General features: G+C 36.9%; 3 protein-coding genes and 1 long non-coding RNA gene across 6 annotated transcripts in view; 2 read left to right on the top strand and 2 right to left on the bottom strand.

Annotated features, from left to right (window-relative positions):
* The first annotated feature begins 3 nt into the window (after nucleotides 1-3).
* LOC110853070 lies at nucleotides 4-7,284 on the top strand. 2 transcript variants are annotated; one of them, XR_004835472.1, is made up of 3 exons: nucleotides 4-18; nucleotides 3,492-4,217; nucleotides 5,662-7,284. It is a non-coding gene; the product is annotated as an uncharacterized LOC110853070 (long non-coding RNA). The 2 variants fall into 2 exon arrangements; XR_002548186.2 differs by lacking the exon at nucleotides 4-18 and having other exon boundaries at nucleotides 3,468-4,217.
* A 567-nt stretch (nucleotides 7,285-7,851) lies between these two features.
* On the bottom strand, nucleotides 7,852-9,536 carry LOC110853564 (sperm-associated antigen 6-like). Its single transcript, XM_022101850.1, has 8 exons — nucleotides 9,512-9,536; nucleotides 9,368-9,450; nucleotides 9,103-9,285; nucleotides 8,801-9,011; nucleotides 8,536-8,721; nucleotides 8,302-8,419; nucleotides 8,145-8,229; nucleotides 7,852-8,064 (listed from the first exon to the last, which is right to left on the bottom strand). The coding sequence occupies exons 1-8, from the start codon at nucleotides 9,534-9,536 to the stop codon at nucleotides 7,852-7,854; spliced, it is 1,104 nt and encodes a 367-aa protein (XP_021957542.1).
* A 332-nt stretch (nucleotides 9,537-9,868) lies between these two features.
* Nucleotides 9,869-13,615, bottom strand: LOC110853342. Of its 2 annotated transcripts, none has more exons than XM_022101606.2 (6): nucleotides 13,477-13,615; nucleotides 12,689-13,288; nucleotides 11,687-12,380; nucleotides 11,199-11,604; nucleotides 10,590-11,101; nucleotides 9,869-10,500 (listed from the first exon to the last, which is right to left on the bottom strand). In XM_022101606.2, exons 2-6 carry the CDS (start codon nucleotides 13,034-13,036, stop codon nucleotides 9,947-9,949), a joined length of 2,514 nt encoding a protein of 837 aa, XP_021957298.1. In that variant the 5' UTR covers nucleotides 13,037-13,288; nucleotides 13,477-13,615; the 3' UTR covers nucleotides 9,869-9,946. The 2 variants fall into 2 exon arrangements, with proteins under 2 accessions (XP_021957298.1, XP_021957299.1); XM_022101607.2 differs by having other exon boundaries at nucleotides 13,371-13,512.
* Nucleotides 13,616-15,240: 1,625 nt separating this feature from the next.
* The window catches only part of LOC110852868 (high affinity cAMP-specific and IBMX-insensitive 3',5'-cyclic phosphodiesterase 8A), a 78,817-nt gene continuing 72,070 nt past the window's right edge, over nucleotides 15,241-21,987 (top strand). Inside the window, exon 1 of the mRNA XM_022101006.2 lies at nucleotides 15,241-15,391. The gene's annotated coding sequence lies outside the window, so the exon portion shown is untranslated. The remainder of the gene's footprint in view (nucleotides 15,392-21,987) is intronic.

Below are 21,987 nucleotides of genomic sequence, written 5' to 3' on the forward strand. Positions count from 1 at the left end.
ACTTGTCCAGTAAGTAAAGTAAGTAATTATTATCTAAATAAATAACAAATATGTATAATATGTACTTAGCGAGTTGGGATGATGACGAGTGACCACACCACTAATTTGCATGCATACATACTAATGACAACAATTACCAAATACCAAGAAGTGTTGATTTTCTTATGAAGACATTAAATAATGTAAATATGAAAATATTTAACTAAATTTATTTCTAACTCTAACTGAAGTGGATAATTGTGATGTTTTGTAACAAGGCAGAAATATAAATGGATAGAGATCACGACCTCGACAACAGTTTAAAAGTCCAAGATCAACAATAAGTCGTTGACTGTGGTTGCGTAATGTCAAAGTAAATGACATTCAAAACAAGGAAGTTGGTAACAATTTACCACACTGGTAACGATTTACCACCGAACAGTAAAAATATAAATTTTGCGAAAGTCTGGTAGATTTCTGTGATAAATTTATAGTGAATTTTGCAGAAAATTTCTCGGGTTATTTGGTGGCGATTTGTCACCGAACAGTAACAATACAATTTTTGCGAAACTCTGGTAGCTTTCTGTGACCACGAATTTCACAGAAATTACTTGTTAACGTTCGGGTTATTGATGTTTCAATTTTAGCGAAATATACTTAAAACTACCACGTTGCAAACATTCCCATGGACGTAATCAAATCTACGAAATTGCGCAATCTGCACACTACTAGTAATTGAATACACGCGTTGTAAACTTTTGTCCACGTAGATTAAATCAATTTTGTACAAAAGTTTACTTGCCAACTAATTTTTGCCACGTTTTGTTAACTGAATAGAAAGGTTGAGGACGTTACGTATGTACACAAGTAATTATAGAATTCAATCTCACATTGAAGTCACCCACTCTGTTGTACAAATGCTCATTCAACTAGTTTTCCTCCTCTACATTTTACGCAAAAATAGTCGCCCTCTCTCTTTCTCGTCGTCCCAAATGACAAATCCCAAATCTCAACTTTACTTGTCAGATACAATTTTGCTGCTCCCGTACATTTCGTTCTTGCGTCATTGGGATGAGATTGGGTGCACTCACGTTGAAGTATACCTAGTAAATACGTGGATTATTCTGCCTATGTATGATCAAATTTAGGAGAATGCGTACGTACGTACGAGGAAATTTCTTTGATCTATTTAGGATTATAGAAAATTAAATTATTTAATGTGGCAATTCACTCGAATTAATGTTTGTAAAGGTGAATTTTTTTGTAAAATTGTTTTACCAAATAAAGACAAAACTTTTTACGATTGATTTATAACTTCAAAATTCGTTTGTAAAAATTTGGTAAAAATTTGGAGTATTTAAACGGGTAGCTGTGTAATTTGTGTGAAATTATTATTATTTAATTCACAGAGTAAAGAGATGTGTGCTACTAAACGGTTACGATAGATTTATAACCTGATTTTTTTTCGCAATTTTTATAAAATTTTTATGAAAATTTCGAAACGATTTTTAAAAATTTGAATTGAATTTTACTAAATAAATACGAGGAGACTCTTTTTAAAGGCAAGACAATCCGTTTTAAGGATGACTTTGTACTAATATTAGAATTGCTCTGACGTGAGTGCCCCCAATTTATGGGACGGCATGGGAATCTCTGACCAGCCAGGGTAGCAACAGAGATAACAAAAAAGTCCAAAAATAGGCTGAAACTGCCAACATCATTTCTCTCCCGAGTTCAATTCGACATCATGAAGATCGTGGAACAACAGAGAGAAGTAAATAAAATAGGGAAAATCTGCTCGTCATTTCTCCAATATTCTTAGAAACCTATCAGACGAAGGAGAAACTTGATTAAATATTTGTAAAGGGTAGGAACGTGGATTTAACAGAAATAAGAAATTTATGCAAAATAATCAATACGCAAGTTTTTGCAAAGTTCTAAAACTGGGATTCTTTACAAAATTTGAACTAAATTTTTTGCAACTTAGTATTTGCAAAATTTGAATTACAAGCAATGCAATTTCAAAACGTCACTTGTTACGACAGTTTCAAATTACATTAAAGCATAAATTTTGGCATAAAATCCCTGATTATAATCCAATCGAGAACAATGATAGCTTTTTTGGCAACATGTTTTTTTCTATATGCAAATTATTTTGAAATTACATCACATTGACGTTGTTGATCACCACTTTGGTTTTCATTTCGTAAATCCGGAACGAATTGATGCCCCATTTTTCCTTTCCGGCATGACATTACGGACGGATAAAGCTTGACATGGCTAAAGTGAAGTAAAGGTCTCCCCGCATAAAATAGTATTGGTAGCTCAAGGCGACTCGTAAAGAGCGGAGAATTCCCAGAGTAGCAGTGTAGTGAGTTAACCCGTGTCGTTTCACTTTATCATGTCGCGTTTTGCGTCAATGCCGGCCGAGATGCAAATGTAAAACAGAATCCAATAATACATTTACTCCCTTTTAACATCATCGCATCATATTTGCATCCATCATCATCATCATCTCGACAAACATAAATAAATAGCCATCATAAAAGAAGAGAAGGAATATTTAATGGGGGAATGAAAATCGTAACAATTCCGTAAGTAATGGGTGTAGTCACGTCAAGGTGGGGAGCAAGGGTTTTGCTGATTTTGGAAAATTGGGGATTTTGCCGATTTTGTAAAATTAGTTTTTTTTGCAAGCGGTAAATAAATATAGGCACATACATACCGTTTTAAAGATTAGTCAATTTTGACGTGTGTATTTACTATTAGATTGCAAAAATTAGCAAATATGTATAACGGAAAAATTAAGAATCCGCATAATTAGATATTATTTGCAAAGATTGCAGATTTGCTAAAATTTTTGCACAACCAGTAGGAAACAACAAATCGCACCATTTTTATAAATCCGCATTTCTAATTTATAAAATGACTACAAAATTATTACAAGTTAACAGATCAGTCCAAATTTACCAATTTTATCACCAGCCCACCACACATTTATAAATAGCCTATGATAAAAATTTATCAAACATTTATAATACAATAAACCAGAAAAAAAAATTCTTCCTGTTCATGCACATTTGCCCATGATGCATATGCTAATCCCACAAATATATTACCCACCAAACCAACCAATAATAATAATAACACGTCCTTGTCCTCTAAAACTGCATACCACATTTCGCACATAAATCATTTTCTGGCTGGAGTAAATAAATTACTAATACATACATTTTACCTTACTTTACATACTTGTCACACCAACTGTGCCTACGTTCTTTAGTTGACACTGACTGAGGAAATATTAATGAATCATGGAAAAATCGATCCACTACTATCAATAATACAAAATAGATTAGCGTCCTCCTCGTCACATGGGCATATCTCGCACCGTCATAAAATTATCCCAAACACGGCCAAGCACGCATTTCCAATAACTCTTAACAATATTATTACTCATGTTACACTGTAAATCGTGTCATACAGTAAAATTCAGCCGATTTATTTTACAGGTTAATAGCTCCACACAATAACGAGAGAGAGAGAGCGAGTAACCATAAGCTATCTACAACCTGCATTTCATACGATTTGTTTCATTGACGTCAATGGGGCTGCAACTAGTCAGAGAAGAAGAGGCAGCATCACCTAATCGACACCAGTACCACCACCAGCTCAGCAAAAACCAAGAGCAAAACGGTCTCACTACAAGTAGTCTGAGTGAAAACGGGATCTCTTCTGCATCCCATAACAAAACTAACAAATCTGTGCGAATCGAGATTTTTGAGCATCACTCGCTCCCAGAAGTTCGTGCAGGACGCAACGGTGGGCTTGAAATTAGGGGAAGTTCTACCAAACTGTTTAACCCGCACGGGAAGAAAAAACTTTTTCAGAAAAAGCTGACTGAAAATTCGGAAAAGTTACAAACTCCGAATTGTTGGGATCCCTACGAGCGAATTGGAAGCAGTACTTCATCGAGTGGACTTCACCTCTTGTGGGACGCGTTTCAACCCGAACTGCGGACCGGTTACGGGTACAAGTGTGTGACGCGGAGTACTAAGGTGTACCTCGAGTTGGAAAAGGTGGACATTGCGAGTGACGACTTGCTGCTGGACGAGAAGAAGAAGACTTGTCAAATAGTGCGTAAAGTGAGGAGGAGAAAACAATTAAAAAGTGGGCAGCTTATCGATCCGCCCAGTATTGATTAGTACATCGGACAAGAGAGCAATTTGCGGTAAAAGGTGAGTTTGTCTAGTTTATTTTATGGCGAAATCTGTGACACGACTGTTTAAATAATGGGATAGTTAAGCCTAAATTATGAGGAAATTGGTGACATTGCATTTTAAGGGGGAATGAAATTGAATGGAAAAGGGAAACAGTTTAAGAGAGACAATTGTGACTGACCGATATGCGACCTATAAAATCGTAATGAATAGAAAAAGACGACACGACATGACATGACAGGGACGACATGGATGGACGGACGGGAAACAAAAGCGGGTGAATTAATGGGAGTAATATGTTGGGCACTCTGAATAATTTGGTAATAAAATCAAGACCAAAATGGTAACAATAATTGGGTAGGAAATTTAAGTTCATAACTTTCCAGAGAAAATTAGATTTCAAGAAGGAAGCAAATTATAACTTTCCATTTGCAAATTTGTTACCGAAGTTATCACCAAAAATTTTATTACCACATTATTTACCGTGTCCTTACTAGTGACTAGAGGAGAAAGTGAGACTATTTACTACACGAGTAGGATGCATGGTACACACACACCAACCAGAGTTATAGGGAAGAAACGATATTAAAGAGACTTTTGCAAACTGACAAGCACATTTTGTTCCCAATCCAATCAATCTCCCTCAATCAATATCAATTTACTGTGTTATGGAAGGACACAGAAAATGGATGCATAGCCCGCCTTACTTTTCGAGAAAGTGAATATCTAAGTAATCCAGTTGTTGTTGGCAAAATGGAAAAGTTTTTGAAATGCGGAAAAGAATGCATAACTTTTTTTTTCTAAATTGGACCCGTAATAACTGACCGTGAAGAAAAAAGGTTGCGGTTTCGTTTCGTAAAGGGCAACAAATTGCGATCCAATTCATCCAAGTTTATCCATGAAAGTTGCAAGTTTTATAATAGGATTGTTTTATCGCGAAAAGAAAAATTGGCAAACCTTCTACCCCCGAAATAATAGAGACATTCTTCCTTTCTGTCAAATGGGTAACCTATGCGTTTTATTTATCTGGTAACAAAAAACTGCGACAGACATTGACCAGTCGGCTAAATATTTAGGTTTCATTTCATTTACTCTCTCTTAACTACTGTTAGTCGAGCTGCACACCTTGCATACACAGCAAAAAGAAAGTATACAGAGTGAAAGTTCATAGCTATCTAGACTGAAGTACATAAGTACGAATAGGTATCCGCACGACTGACCAAACCAACCCACTTACTTACGAAACCCAGCACAATTTAAGACGACACACCATACCATCATATTTTCCTCACCACCACTATTTATGTAGTCCAGTCGCTCGACATTGTCAACACACCGAGAGAAACAACAACAGCCCATCCAACACAACAATTCATAATACCCATCCATCCATACTACACGGCCGAATAATGAAATTATAATGGGCCCTGGCATGAAAATCATGTACTTTTCTTATCCGCAGAGAGAAAGCCGAGAAGAAGAGAGAGACAGAGAAATGGTCATGATGGAGTTGGAAATGGAGCAACCCACAACCACCACCACCAGCGATACCACCACGACGACAAACAGTGCTTCGAATACGACCAAGCTCCAACTGGACTCGTACTTTATCCGCTTGTCCATCCACCAACAACAGACAGGGAACAGTGGTGGTGAGGGAAAGTCGTTGCAAACGCGAGCGGAGGAACTTGAGAGGAAAATTTCCACGTCTTCTACATCATCATCGCCCCCGTTGACGCCAACGATTCAGATCACGACGACCGGGGCGACGCCGTCCTCATCGAGTGGGAGTAGTAAGAACGGCACCACGTTCTTTTTACAAGTACCGACCCAAGATTTGTCCAAGTTGGCGATTATGCCGCACAACTAAAAACTTCATAAATTGACTGACTCCCACTTTTTATATAAGTATGCTGAAAAAGTTACCATTTTAATCTCAATTTTTTTTTGTTTCCCGTAAAAAATATTTAAATAATGGTCGAAGGCCATCCAAAAACGCATCGTCGCTTGACCCGCTCCATATCGACGGGAAGTTCTGGTATGATAATAAGTCCCAACAACAGCGCGAGGGTAACTTCGATCACGGCAACAACGCCGCGGTCTACCTCTGTTTATAGTACGTTAAGCTTGCATCTTATCAATTCGACGCCATCGTCGCAAGTAACAACGCCAAATTTTGTGGTTCCGAACCCCATCACTACAACAACGAGTACGAAGAGACCTTCGTCCCCCATGTCGTCGTCGACATCGCCACCCCTTCTGATCCAGAGTGGGAGAAAGGAGACGAGATCGATCCTTTATCAAGGCATTTATCAAAAGTTTAATCGAGTCTTCTCCGCCGTGAATGCCTTCAAGATGCAGAAAGTTAAGGGGTCCTCGGTGTCTGGGGAGTATTCGAGAGTGGCGACGACGACGACGACGACCGAGGGAACAGCGACATCGTCGCCGTCCACGTCGTTGCAGAATTTCCAAACTTAACATACCTTGGAATATTGGGCGACGACGTATTTGAAAATCTCTGGAGGAGCGAGGGTCAAGAGGGGTTCGACCGCATCGAGATCGTCGGTACGGAGCAGGATCATCTAAAAAAAATATTTATAAAAAAAGAAATCAATATTAAAAAAGCTAATGGTAAATATTAGTTAATTAATGATAAGCCATCACATAATATGTGTAACAAAAGTCTTCTAAGTAATTCTTCTAAGTAAACACGTATCAAATTATTTAATGGAAATTACAGCATTTAAGAACAGTGTGTCTACCTACCTACATTTAATTAATTAACGGCGTACTTAAGACGGGACATAAAGTATTTAATTTATTATTGTTATTATTATTACGTATTGCGTTTGTCGATATTTTATACATGAATTTTAGTCGTATGCATTTTGATGAATTGTTCTATCATGCAAAAAGGGTATTGTGCATTTCGGTAGTAATTAAGAAATTATGTGATACGAGACTAATTAAGAGAAGGCAAGAAGAATTATTAAGAATCGTCGTCCTTGTACATGTACATAATTACGATTATTAATTTAATTAAGGAAACGAATAAATAAAATAATACTGAACGTTCTACCTTCAATGCTTGTTTCGCCTTCAGTTTCATTTCTTCGGAAGCATTCTTGCACGTGTAAACCTGGAATTGAGTCAAGTTCATGAAATTATTGTGGAGTGATGATGACTTTCATCTCGTAATAACTAGTACACGTACATACCTGCAAGATTTTTGGAAGTAGCCCAACGCTCGTAATGTGTTTCGCATGCTCGTCCGAGTGACGTCCAACGTGTCTGTGGAGAAGAAAGATAAGTGGATTAGATTATGTCTAGTGGGAAAAGAATATTGAAATATGGTCGATCCTCTCTTTTGTGTAGTGTGTACTCATTCATTGAACCAGAGCCAAATCGATTTGTCACCAAAAAATCATGAACAAAACCACACACTGAGTTTAGTTTGTAAATGTATGAAAAATTGGGTAATACTCAATTTTTAGGGGGAAATGGGAAACTTTTTCTATTATATATCCTGTGCACTTTATCCCAAAGATTTGTAAATGACGTCGAATATTCACGAAATGGATGACAAATTAATTTCTGAAAGTCTCGAAATCTTGTGCACTACGAAGCTAAGACGGCCTTCGTTGTCACACTTTTACTTTACATGTACGCACCCCAAAGACCACGCAGCAGCAGCGCCGATTCCATTTTCTGCCTCTTCGTCCAGCGCGAGAGCCAGCGCTTCGACGCCTTTGGAGTAGATGACGGAGAAACTTAGGGCGGGATTATGACCAGCGATATAGCCAAGGGCGAGCACGGCAGGGAGGCGGTTTTCCCCTTTGTTGCGGACAATCGAGTTCACCAACACCTAACAAACAGTCAGGAAACGAATCTTAGAGATACAAGTCAACGTCTATAGAGTATTAATTTTAATATTATTCTACGTACGCCAAGTCCACCACCTTCCACGACAAGCCTCGCCAATTCCGGAGAGTGTTTCACGATTTCTTTGATCAGTGACGTGGCCGCTTTTCTATTAAAAAAATCAACTCGTCTTAATTTTATCTCACCCATCTGACAGAAGATAGATAAGATAAATCATTACCGCACTAATTCATCCGGGTGACCCGCATGTTCCAAGACGAGAGGGAAGATGCCAGCCTCAATCACAGTCTCCGCCATGTCCATGGTGTGTTTCGAAATAGATGAGAGGGTAAAGAGGGCTAAAGTATAAAGAACATAATTTATAAGTGACACCACCCATCAACACGACCAGACTGCACGTCGTATTTTTTTCTTTGCCAGTGAGATCAAATATAAAATTAGATGCCATTTCCACCTGTCCGTCTCAATCTTGCGTCTGGATTTCCACTCGCTCGTACAAGATGAGGCACCGCACCGGCGTCCAAAACGGCTTGCGCAGTTTCAGGGGAATGTTTCGCAATGTCTGAGAGAGCACTGGATGCGATGACGCGAACATTGACTTCGGGTTCTTGAAGGGCGAGCGTGAGCAGTGGGACGGCTCCTGAGGGGAGAGAAGTTTGAAATTAAACTTATATAGCAGACTAATTTGCATTTCGGAAATTAAGCCGATTCACACATACCAGCGCCAATAACTTCCGTCGCTAAGGCCAAGTTGTGCCGGGCGGTGAATCCTAGAACGAAAGCGGCCCCTTCCTTCACACCAGAGTCGAATTCTTCCAAAGCTGAGATCACAAAGTCCATCCCACCGGAACTGATGACAGCTTTGGCCATTTCCGGGGATTGTTTCACGATGGATTTCAGCGAGGTGAGGACTGCTCTTTTGAGATAGCGCTGTAAACAAAATAATTTTTGTAAGATGTACAAATTGTTGCAAAATGGGAGGCATGGGTAAAATAAATTTGTTCATCAATTTTCTACCCACATTGGGACGATCTGCTTCGATAGAGATCAGCTTTCGGAGGAGGTCCGCTCGAACGACGAGTTCTGCCACGGGGAGAGAATGGCTCGCCAAACGACCAACTGCAAGGGCAGCATTTTGTTGAATTGTGGGTGACACGTCGGACAGGAGGCCTTGGAGAAGACCGAGTACGTTTTCTTGGAGGAGCTGAGATTTAAATAAAAGTGGTCGAAATTAGGACGAAATTTTTGGCATGAAATAAACATAAAACAAGATTTTTTTTCCTTGCCTGTTCAATACAATCGGGACGACCGGCTAATTCAGCGATGGCCTGGGCAAACTGGGTCCGAGCGGCTTGAAATTGCTGGAACACTAAAAATTAGAGCTGTTAACATTGCTCGATATTCGGTCCGGTTTTATTATTTATTCTTACCTTGAGACACAGATCGAGGACCCATGATTTTCACAAAGCTTTTAACAAATTACACGCAACAAGTAGAATCCGACTTAAAATCGATATCGATAAGAGAGCAGAATGTGAAAGGTTTGCAAAATTATTTTTCCAAACTCATTTTTATTTTCAAACACCCAAGTCTGACTCGAAATGTTTCTATGACTTTGAAATAAAATGATCGACATGTAAAAATGACGCGTTTACGTAAACGGGTGACAACTGCATCTAAAAAATCATGTAAATGGTTCAACTAATTACTGATTAGTCGAACCAAGTATTACAAAAAACTGGTATCACCCATCTACACAAACCTGACACTTTTACAAAATTGTTGCGAAAGTTATTAAAGCGTTTGAATTTACTTAATATTTCTCTTGTTACATTACATCTCATAATAATAAATTAAAGCTTTTCTTACTTCTTATCCTTAATCTTATCATCTTCACCACCACCACCATAATTCTCATTACCAACAATATCACAACAATCGCCAAACAACTCGGCTACAGCGAGGTCTAACACATCGACAAAAAAGAGAAAAATATAGTCACGATTCATCCCCAGAAGAGTTATAAACTTGTCCACGTCCACGATTTTCGAGACAAAAATAATATCTAACAGCGATCTCAAAAAGTTTTGTACAATATCATGGCCAAGCTTATCCTTATGAGGGTTACTACTACTACTGGTTAAAATAGGGGGAGGAATGTTATCAGTTTTTGAGTTTGCTTTTGTCGTCGTCGTCGTCGTTATATTTGTGTCACTGGTTCCACTAGCGTTGAAAGCGTCCGTAATTAAGTCGACGGACGTGATGAACAAATCCAGAGTGAGGAAGTCTTTGAGCTCTTGGTCTACTTTGGAGTCGAAGCTGGGTTGGAGGTAAGGTTCGAGAAAGGGAAGCCAACAGGAGAGAAGGGGGATAAGGTAGGGTGAAGCAGGGTGGGTGGAGGACAACAGGGTCGAAATAACTGCAAATAAAGAGATACGAATTATTTTGTAACCCAAAAATCGTATGTTTCTTATATCGCGTAGATCTGTGATCTGTGCTTATCCTTACCAACATTTTCCACTGTGTCGAGCACGTGGCACTTCTCTTCATGGATTTTGACCCTGTTGACAACCTCACTATGGGCTAAATCATGATATGATTTCGAATCAATGCCGCTCCTCGATTTTGATGGCGTCGGGCTGGGTCGTTTCGATGGACTGCTTTCCAAACTCCTGACACTCGAACTGTCCGATGATGACGTGCCTCCAACACCGCCGCCACCAGATTGATTTTGATTTTGTGTCTGCTGAGTTGATAGACTAGATTTCAAAAATTTTGCCACCATATCTTCCAAGGGAGACTTTCTCCTAAAGAATGAATCCGTTTCGACGACGTCATTGCATGAGAGAACGGCAGAAGCTCCTGAAAATGCGGATTGTGACGAAGAAATTGATGACGGTCCATTTGAATAGAGCGGAAGTCCGTCGACAATGCCGGACTCGATTCGCAAAATGTCAGAGAATCCTTGATTAGTTTTAGAACCGTAGGAGGAGGATCGGGAATGAGATTTTGTAATTCGTCTGTAAGAAAAAGACAATTTAGTGAAATTAGCTTTGAATTCCCGTGTTAGCTTTGAATTTTTGCACAAAACTGCAATTTTAACAGTTAATTACTTACCTAGCCGTCCCTGGTGACCTATCCGTTACAACTTCCGTCCCCTCTTCGACTCGACTGAGGCCCATATTTTCATGAAAGAAGTTCGACCTGCAGAATCCTGGCAGGTATTCGACCTCGAGGACGCGTCTGCAGTGATCCCTCGCATCAGGCGAATCGTCGAGGACAGCTTGAAGGTAAGCAAGCGCCTTCTGACCTCCGACGTGTTTCAAGTACTGGATAAGCGGGTAGAGAAGATCGGTTTCATCGATTATTTCTTTAAGCATGGGTCGCCACCGGGACACGATAGGATCAGGCTGTTCGAGAGAGTCCTTCGGGTCGAGAAAGTTGTCGAGGAGGAAGGGAATTGGCGGTGGTGGGTTCATAAGGTCTACTTCGTCATGGCCCATGGGAGTCTTAATGTCAGAATCTATGTAAAACAAGGTAAAAAAAATATTATTCGAGCCATGTGAAATTTTGATACGATTATTAAACCAAAATAAATTACTCGCCTTCATCTTGTTTTGAATATTGGCTCCCCTCAACTATCCCATCGTTTCTCACATCTTGCTGCCCACTCTTGTTAAACTTTTCCTCTAACCAGGCGTTGGCGACGCTCCCCACCAGTTCTGGAATCTGGTCTCTCCCCAGCGAAAACAAGTTCCAAAAAACTCCATCGCTCAAAACAGCGATGCATAACTCCATCCATAACCTGCACTTTTGTTCATCCTCGTTTTGAACGCAGTTAAATATAATCATTCTGCAGAGTCGTCTAATCCGTAGTCTTATTTTGTGTTGTTTTTCCTCAGGGAAAATTAAATCTGCTCCGTCCTGTCCGCCCAGATGAGTTTGAATTTTCAAAGTGTAATGAAGAATTAACGGGATGAGTTTCCGTTTTGAGATTTCGACAGGAAAATCTGGATTTTTTGTGATGCGGAGATTCACCCTCTCCGCGAGGTTAGTGAGGAGTTGTTTAAAAGCTAATTTCAACTGACGCCGGGTCAGGAAGGGGGCCCAATCGGGACCGATGTAATAGTCGAAAACTGTACTGACGAATTTAGAAATTGAAGTATCGAGGCGAGGATCGATTTTGAGATTCAGTTCTTCAATTTTTGGCATGTGATATGGCGTCGGAGTAAAGACGGGGGAGTGCTCAAGGGTCGAGGGTGGGATTTGGAGGCTGTTTGGTGGCGAATTGGGCCGATCCTGCAATAATAATTATAAATAATTATAAATGTATTTTTAATGTACTAAAAATTGAATGTTTCCAGCATTGTTTTCTGTAGTAGGGCGCAAAAGCGGAAGAATTCTGCTTTTAGCTGGTGATATTTTGTATATTATACTTCAAATAAAATTTTGAAATCAAAAATTATGAATTTTTTGCTTAATTTTGCACGTGCAAAAAATTGCCAAAGCTGGGTTTTTGTGCTACTACTTTTTAGGACGGAAAAAGTATTAATTATGCATGGGTTGTTTTCTAAATTACGAACATTATAAAAATACTTTGATTATACCCTTTTTATGTCCGATGACGACAACGACGCTGACGACAAGGGATCCGTCACGGCCAGAGTTGACGAGGACAATGAACCTTTCAACTTTTTGGGGACAATTCGTACTTTTCTAGGAGCGATTTTGAGGCCGGTCCAGTTGGCAACGAGGTTGTCGACACGAGAGGACAGATGCGTGTCGAAATAGTGGATGAAGGCAAAGCCGGACACAAAGGCAATAAATGTAACGAGGATAAGGAACGGATACACAAGGAGGAGGACCAGCACCATGGCAGAGACGGTGAGAAGGATACGAGGCGATAAAAATGTCGACGAGGGCGACGAAGCGTTATCTTCTTGTCGTGAATCCATTATACTGTTTGGATTCGACTTAAGACTAATTAATACCGTGTTCAACTTGATATTGGAATGTTTCCGTTTAAAAGAGCCTATCAGAGGGGTGTCCAGGTCACGGGGTCACCATTGTTGGCGTGGACGTCGCCATATTACGTCACATAATTTGGGGACACGCCTCAAATTGGTAAATAATGACTCGTCATGCTGCTCCCCGGATATAAATTGTCGTCGTCATGAATAAAACCAGCCTCAATGCAGAACTTCTTCCTAAAAATGAAGACAATTTATAACCAGATAAGTCATGTCGTCAATTATTAATAAATATGCGCATTTTTATTTATCAGTTTACAGCCAATTTCCGGAAACCACGCACTAAAAATTGGCACAGCACCAACCAACCAAGCTTCATACGTACGTACGTGACACGAGTCAAATATCACACTTAACACACTTACCTATTCTATTTAGTATTTATCCTTATCAAAAGAATATAACTAAATCCAGTCTGATCCAGCCCTTGTTAAAGCAAAATATTTTGCAAACTATTTCACTTCGCAAATTCCGACCAGATGTGAGCAAACACTAAATCAACTCCACCGACTCGCTCAGTTCGGGGCAGTTGGAAAAAAAGTGTGCAATGCAAATATTGCAATATGAGACTCATAATAATTGCTGTCGTTAAAAATTAACTATGCAAAGTGCCATATTTGTTTATTACCATGCATCGTGAGAGGGTAACATAATTGACAAATTAAAAAAAAACATGGTGAGTCATCCTATTTTGGCATATGTAAAAAATAATAATTTAAAAACTCACTTTATACAAAAAAAAACTTATTTTATACAAAATCTGGAAATATTTTAGGGAAATATCATCATCATTGATGATTCATCAAGAAAATTATGCAAATTAAAAATATATGTCGGTTTCGTACACAAGTTATCAAGATAAAATAGTATTAATTATATTGGTATTAATCTGAAACCCATAATAGCTTTAGGAAACATTAAAATAATTTAACGGCGCTGTTATGAGCCTTGACTAATAAAGAAATAAAAGATACAGATTGCGTTTTTAGTGAATCTGATGACATCCGTGTTTGTTATCATTATTTTATTTTGCATCCACGGATGCACGTCATATTCGCAGAATGTATATCTCGCTTTGTGGTGATAACGCTTTTTGAGTAATGAATATATCCAAAGGTTAAAGCCATGTATGAATTAGTGTATTGTTAATATAATACGAGTTATCAGTCAGTGTCACTTCTTGTCACATGTTAAATGTATGTATGGAACAGGTAGAAAGCATGAGATTTATAGATAGAAGTAAGTCATAGGGTTTGAGTATGTAGTGAGTGCAGTTTTTGATTTGCATAAAATGTGTAGCACATTCGCAAAAATTTATGTATGGCGAAAAGCTGGGTGGAATGAATTGTAGTTTTTTTAATAGATGAAAAAATGCATTTTTTAATACCAAAAGCGTGCAAAAATGTGCCAAAAGCGTAATTCATTTTATGTGTAAAATTATTAAACGATTTTCCAACATTAAACGATTTCTATTTAATTGAGTTAGTTCGATTCCAATTACGAAATTTTTGTATTTAATAATTCGTCTATTGTGTAACCGGATACTGTATTTGCAGCATTATAATTATATTTTTACAATCCAGTAGAAAATTAGTCTCATATTTTGAGTATGAACATCACATCATTCCGAACGATTTGGAACCCTGGAAAAAATTACGGGGAATTAGTCTCCGTCACGTCACTGGACATTTGGTCATCATCACTCTGGTTTTACTTTATCATTATCATCTCCCTAATAGGATGGCAGACAATGAGAAATGGACATGCCTCCCCAAATCGTGAATGGACACTCCATTATATTTCCTTGTTATTACGTAAGTACAAGAAAATCAATCGATGATAGTGCGGTGATGCCCAGATAATAAAATGTGTAATGTGGACTTTATGCAAATGAAGGTAACAAAAAAAACAGATAAGCGGATATCATCACCCAGCCCGGCACGAAATTTAATCAATGGGCTGATTTTTTATGATCAAGTTTTAGTACAATGTTCATGCATACGTAGGTGAACACGGGAATTGGGTACATTTTGCGAGTTTTTTTGGTTCATTAAAAAAATTGTAGTTTGATTTTCATTGGATGGTTACATAATATTATTTTTCAAGGGTTAAAGCAAAACAATTTAAGAAATACAAGATTTTTGGCGTGGTTGAAATTTTGAATTGTTTTATCGTTTTAATTGTAAAAGTGAAAAAGTGAAGTGAAATTAAGTGTGATAAATTCACAAAGTTTTAAACATCACAGTGCAATTTGCAGATTAATGAATGAGAGAAAATTAGGTAAGCATAATTAACTTTGATACGTCACATGTCCCTGAACTATACGTGGATCGACCTAATTCACATTTTTCTAAAACAATCAGATATCAATTTATCCTCTTTAGACTTCCAACCTTGTCCAAAAACCGTAATTTGCTATACTTATGAAAAGTGTGTCTTATACTCTAATTCCATGCTTTCACCAACACGACTTAAATAATTACAGCATTTAAATCGCAGAATCATAGTTTACTATCTAATTTATAAATTATAAATATCCACTGACACAACCAAGTTATCTAGTTGTGACTTTGTGACATCCACTAATCTAGCGAAAGATTATATTTTTTTTCAAAACTTTCGCCTTTTAAATCTCATAAGACTATCTTTATACGCGAAAATTTCGTAATATGATAAATCAGTAGAAATAATATGAAAAGATTCAGCCATACTTTAAGATTTTCACCAATTACGTCAAAATATTTATAACATCATAACGTAATAATTCGTGAAATGGGAGAAAGTTATTACGCGACTCCTTAACAACTTTCCTCCACCGACGAATAAAGAGATGTGCTCGGCTTTTACTTCCAGTCATGTCATAAAATGTTGTGTACTGTGTACTGCACAGGTACGTAAATAGAGACGTAAAAGTGGAAAACATGATTATAATCATGACCACTCTCACACTCTAGATAATTCGGTAATAAATATTATTACCAGCGTGGTAATACTCGGTTTATTAAAAAAAACTTTTTGTAAAATTAGTAATAATCAGCACAGAAAAGAAACACCTGTTAAGCAATTGAAGCCAAAAACGCTACAAGTGTGCATAAATTTGTGCCAAAATTTTGTGTAAATTACCACTTTTGATAAGCTCCTACTACCAAATCGGTAATAAAATTGTTACCACATTATTTAGCGTGGATGTCGTCGAGTCCTAAAATTTTTATGGCTTTCTCCACCCCAAATGTCAGCCTGTAACTCAATTTCGTCAGAATTTGCAGTTATTCCGAGAATGAAGTAGTGAAGTGCGAAACTGCTCTCTTACTTCTGTCTGATCTTGCATCAAGTGCTTCTCGTTATTACTCAGATATTTTGATAGGTCGGATTTTATCGCGTCTGAAGAAACCACATCGTGTACATAGAAGTATCACTCACAATAAAACTACTAAATAAACGAATAAAACACAAGTACAGATAAGCTTATGTACATATGACGATATTGTTATCAACTACTGATGATAACCATTAAGTCTTATTCTTGGGAATAATTCGGGATTATATTGGTGTGAATTACGATATAAAGTGTACTTTTCCAGAATTTGTCGTGACGCATTACTTCGAATGTCTCGTATTGTAGATATTCATGTAAAGATCCAGGGCGTACATATTTTTTTGGGAAAGGGTTGAAATTCCTTGAAATGCTGTCGAAAAAAATTGGCAAACGATTTCACAGAATTTACACTAATTTATTAAGTTACAATTATCCACGTGAATTACATCAGTATTAAGTTTTTGGTGTTAAAAAATGAACCATAAATTCAGTTGGGCTTACGTAAATTGTGGAAAATATGAAAGTTTCAAAAAATATGAGTCGCCAAAATTTCATTTTCCTCTCCTGCACGTGCATCTTATAGCAAATGTCTAGGTCACCGTAGCTTCAGTTATGTTTATTTAGCTGTGCATAAGGCATACGTACAATTCATCCCATATACGCAAACATACGGTGAATCGTAATTGTGTCACCTCACCTGCAAGGTAAACTCCAACCCATGTTTATTATTATGAGAGCCGAATTATTATCATCGTCACTGGAAAAGAGTGGTGGTGAAAGCAGGGAAATGTGGCAGTGGTTGTGGATTTATCGTATCGTGATTCCACCGTTGGTGCGGATTTTAGTGAGGTGTGCCTACACACAAATGCGCTTAGGAGCAGTTAAAACGGGATTATTTTCTCATCATATATGGTTATCTGGAAATAATGGTCATACATGGGCATCATTTCCTGTTTTGGCTACTACGCGAGATTATGTATCACATTCTGGGTTTTGCACTTACGCCTGTTTGTTTTCTGGGGAAAGTTGGTTGGTTCGTAGTGCAAATGTCTGCGTAAATGCCAAATATGGGTGAGACGCGACGGAGTAAAAGTAGACCTAATGATGAGAAACTTTCAGGTGTGTAACTCCGATTTTGATAAGATTAATTTTTTAGTTTAGACACAGGCCTTTTTTGAACTTTTTTGAACAAATGTGCTAAATTAAGCGAGTCGCGAACTCGCGAAAGTAAATTTTTTAATGTAAAACTAAATCACGCAACAGTTTCAAGTAATTTTGACATGATTTAAAAAAAAGTAAACCCCAAATCATCTTGGATTTTTTTAAATTTCAGTTCCAATTTAGATCTTTGATTCATTATCAGTCATTTTGAATCTAAGAAATCCCAAATTCTTACAAAATTATCAACAAATTTTCAAAAATTTCAATTGGAGCATCCAAAACAAATTATTATCTGTTTTTCGGACAGACCAAAATCGATACCATCAAAATTGGAGTTATACATGTGAAAGACACACCTTGTATCGCATAGACAAAGGATTGAGATAATAGGAACTGCAATCATAGTCTGTGCCATTTTTTGCTATAGAATAAAAGTAACAGCATTGATACTTTTCTGCGAAATTATATAAATTGATCAATTAGCTATTTGACCAAGTTTGGAAAATTCACTTTACTTCAGATCCGACGCTGCATGACAAATTGGCAATTATTAATTTTTATTTGATTACAAATTCTATTAAGAAATGTATTTAGTTTAATTCCAAATACATAATTTAATTATTGCTGTATGTCGTTCCACAAACTCATAGGTATGTTTAAACTATTCGCTTGTACTACCAAATTATTTTAAATGACCAAAAATAATTATGCTGTGGTAACTTTGCGGCCTCAACTGGAAAGCCTACTAGTCGGTTGTTACACTAAAGTGGTGGACAATGTCATTGCATAACTTAAAAGGAATTGAATACTTCGTTAGTGGAGAAAGTTGACAAGTTTGCACTCTTCTCTCGTATAATTCACTTTCTCCCTCTTTGTACTGATCATCATAATCTCTCCTCAATTCAAATGTCTGTCTGCCCGTCTGTTACGTAAAGGTAAGGATTTCAGCATTCGAATGAATACGATTTATTTTTTCGTCTTAAAGTATACACTCTTAATAATTTTTTAGAAAATTTTTACCAAATGGAGATAAAAATGTAAGCATGTGCTAAAAAATTTAGTCTGCGATGAGATATGCACTAGGGCATTGGTACCGATTCCATCGAAAAATATGCGATGAACAGAGTTTTTTTTTCCTTTGTTAAAATAAAAACGATCGAATCAAAATAATACCCATTTTTTCAAGCAGGTTAATTAGAATCATTTCAAAGTCGAAAATTAAAAAAAATGGAAAATCTAAATTAGTATACATAGAAGTAATTAGATAATTAGTAAGTCACCACTACAATGTTACGTATAGTCTTATTTCATGGTCATTCAAATAACCACATTCAATCCTATGCATGAAATTTATCTGAGAATCTCTCCAGTTTGAACTCTGTGCACATTGGCGAATTTTTTTGCCAAACTGACTTTCACCGAATTGATCGTCAGTCATTTATGTAACAAAAATTAAGAAATAAAACCCACATTCCAATTTGTAACACAAAATTAGGAACCCTGTCAGTCGGGAGCTGTACCTATTAAGTTGGAGTGAACATTTGTACATAATGTTAAACTTCTTCCTGTAACAAGGGTACAAGTATGTACATAATGTACAGACACGAAAAGTATGCAAATATTTACTCACCACCCTGCACGCGTCTGTTTGCTTTGTATTATTTGTAGTTTACTAATTAATTAAGAATTGGAGTGGTGGATAAGGACGAACTGAGCTTATCTGTCGGCAGAAGAATACTTACAAATTTGGCAGCAGCCTTTGTCAAGAATGTGAATTAGTGCACACGCTCAACTTTTATATTCATTCGACACACGCCAAATTCAACTTGGTCACAATGTGACCAGGGTTCTTTGAGTCGCAGTTTTTAAGCGACTGGTAAATAATTTTTAAACGTACTTTAGTTTTATTTTTGTGACGATACAAATGAAATAATGTGGCTAAAAGATACCAAATTTTTCCTGAAATTTAAATTTGCCTTCGTCATGTGACAAAAAATGCCAACTTTGAGGTGATGGCTTAATTAGGTTGCAATTTCGCTATTAAAAGGTTAACTTACGTAACATGTTGTGATTTTTTTAATAAGTACGATCGACTTATTTACAAAAAATAATATTCATTGTTAATATCTTTATTATTAGAATGATTTCAAAGACGGGAATTTAAAAAATTAACAAACGAAATTTATTTTCAAGGATTAGATGTTTCATTCTTGCGTGATCAGGTATATATTTATGTGAAAACATAATACCTATTTTTTGGGCAGTATTTATCTGATCATATGCAATTTCTTGTATCAATTTCTGTATTCATACTTCATGACTTCTTATCTTGCAATGCCGTAGGAATAAATTGTGAGATAAGAAAATTATCGTGAAATCATGAAGTATAAACCCAGTTAATCCAATAGAATTTGGCCTACGAGTAATCATGTAAACTTTCCCTTTTAATTTAGAAAAAAAATTGTCGCAAATAAAATTTGATACCAAATTTGTATTATCATTTGGTATCAATTTAAAACCATATCATAATCATTTAAACAAGTGAGTAATGAAAATAAATCCTTAAAATTAGATGACAACAAAATTACTGAAGCTAACTATTTCCCAATGATTGCCAATTCTTAATAGTTGCCGACGAAATTCAAATTTGTTACGCACACCTGAACAATTTCTACCAAGAGACTTGATAAATGTTAGTTTTGCATAGATTTTTCTTGTAATTCGAGGTGACCCACGTATTTAATCTCCAATGTTGCTGCCATTTACTAAATTATTTTACACGTAGATTACGAAATTATTTAGAGTGTAGTTTCTTCAACATGAGAGAAAGTCGTTCTTTTTTGCCGTGATAGTTTGCTTTCCCTTCACGACATGCAATACCACTTCTTGGTCTGCTTCTTGTGCATTCATTCCGCTCCGTTGCTCCCACACCAAAGTAAACCCAAAACCAAACTAAACTACAGAGTGAGACCACATTTCGTACTTTCACCAACCAAACCCACACTTAAGTTTTCTCCCATCCTTTCTCTCACAAACTCGACAAAATTCTCGGCTCTGTAAATCCTCCGCTAAAAGAGAAATGAAAAAGTGGTGTGTGTTCGCGTGAGATACGAGAAGGAAAAATATGCACCCTTAAAAAGGTCAGGTTAAGAGGTGTCACCTTATCTTTCTGGTGATAAGCATACTTATAAAATAAGACGAATAAAATAGAAGCAGTGGTAAAAAATTTTACCAAATTGGCAATAAATCTGTCAAATTTGTAGGAAAAAAATACAAAAATTGGTAACAAAATTTTTCCAATCTGGTATAAGTAAAGTCTTTTAAGAAAATAGAAAAAAAAATTTCTATCAAATTTCTCACAAATTTTTTACCAATTAAACAAAAATCACTTTAAATCGCTACCTATAAAGTAATTACCAAACCGGTAAATATGCCGGTAAACATGAAATTTCTAAGGGTGTAGTCAACCCCGGAAACGGAACAGATGGCAAAAAATGTAATGCTAAAAAATTTTCTATCAAATTCCTCACAAAACTTTTACCGCCTAAACACAACCGTGTCAAATCGCTACCATACAATACTACCAAACCGGTAAACACACCGGTAAACACCAAATTTCTAAGAGTGTCCCAGAATGTGAGGAATTTTTCTCCATCGTGGATCCAATTTTCTCTCGAGGAGGACTAGGAAGACGATCAACAAGGAAGACAAGTAGTCAGCCAAACACCTTCGCACTACCAGGATGCACTTTACTCTGCGTCCTACCAGATTCATGGAGAAAGTGAAAAGTGGTGCGTTTTGGAGATGTCACACGTCAAGTCAAAGTGCTCTGTTGTGAAATCGAAGTGAATCTGGGTGGATTGGATCTGTACAAGTGAAGGAATTGTGGGAATTAGTTGAGGCAGAGTTAGTTCATATTTGGATCTACAACATGGTAAAGTTCAAGTTCAATTTATTTACAAGGAGAGAACATTTCAAATTTTAACAATTTACTCATATTTTGGCGAAATGCAAGATTGGGTTATAAAGAAAAGATTAATCTTATCACTGCCAAATATACATAGTTTTTACCACAATTTTACATGATTTTTAAAATCGGATAAAATTTGTAAATAATAACGTCGTATTTTTTTGTTAGTAAAACAGCTTCGTTATTTAAATGATAACGTAGATTCGGATCCTCTCTATCTCAACATACATTAAATTTTTGGCAAAAGTTCCAGCATGAAATTCGGGTAGTCGTTTTTCTTAAAAAGTTTTTAATAAGAACAAAAAATAATCGTACGACAAAAAAATAAACTTGGTAAAATCCTCACTTAATTTTTATAAGATGCTGAAATAATTCAAGTTAATCTCGAATCGATCCCACCAAGTAAAAGTAAAACCAATTGTTTGTTTT

This window comes from Folsomia candida, unplaced genomic scaffold (assembly GCF_002217175.1).
Source record: "Folsomia candida strain VU population unplaced genomic scaffold, ASM221717v1 Fcan01_Sc008, whole genome shotgun sequence".
NCBI classification, from domain to species: domain Eukaryota; kingdom Metazoa; phylum Arthropoda; class Collembola; order Entomobryomorpha; family Isotomidae; genus Folsomia; species Folsomia candida.

Excerpts from the sequence above, each read along its gene's own strand:
- LOC110853564 (XM_022101850.1), bottom strand. The coding sequence starts at position 9,536 with ATGGGTCCTCGATCTGTGTCTCAAG. Across the intron at positions 9,286-9,367 it reads GTCCCGATTGTATTGAACAG|CTCCTCCAAGAAAACGTACT; the intron begins GCAAGGAAAAAA and ends TTTAAATCTCAG. Across the intron at positions 8,065-8,144 it reads TGGAAGGTGGTGGACTTGGC|GTGTTGGTGAACTCGATTGT; the intron begins GTACGTAGAATA and ends ACTGTTTGTTAG.
- LOC110853342 (XM_022101606.2), bottom strand. The coding sequence starts at position 13,036 with ATGGATTCACGACAAGAAGATAACGCTTCGTCGCCCTCGTCGACATTT. Across the intron at positions 11,605-11,686 it reads ATATTCAAAACAAGATGAAG|ATTCTGACATTAAGACTCCC; the intron begins GCGAGTAATTTA and ends TGTTTTACATAG. Across the intron at positions 11,102-11,198 it reads AGGTCACCAGGGACGGCTAG|ACGAATTACAAAATCTCATT; the intron begins GTAAGTAATTAA and ends TTTTTCTTACAG.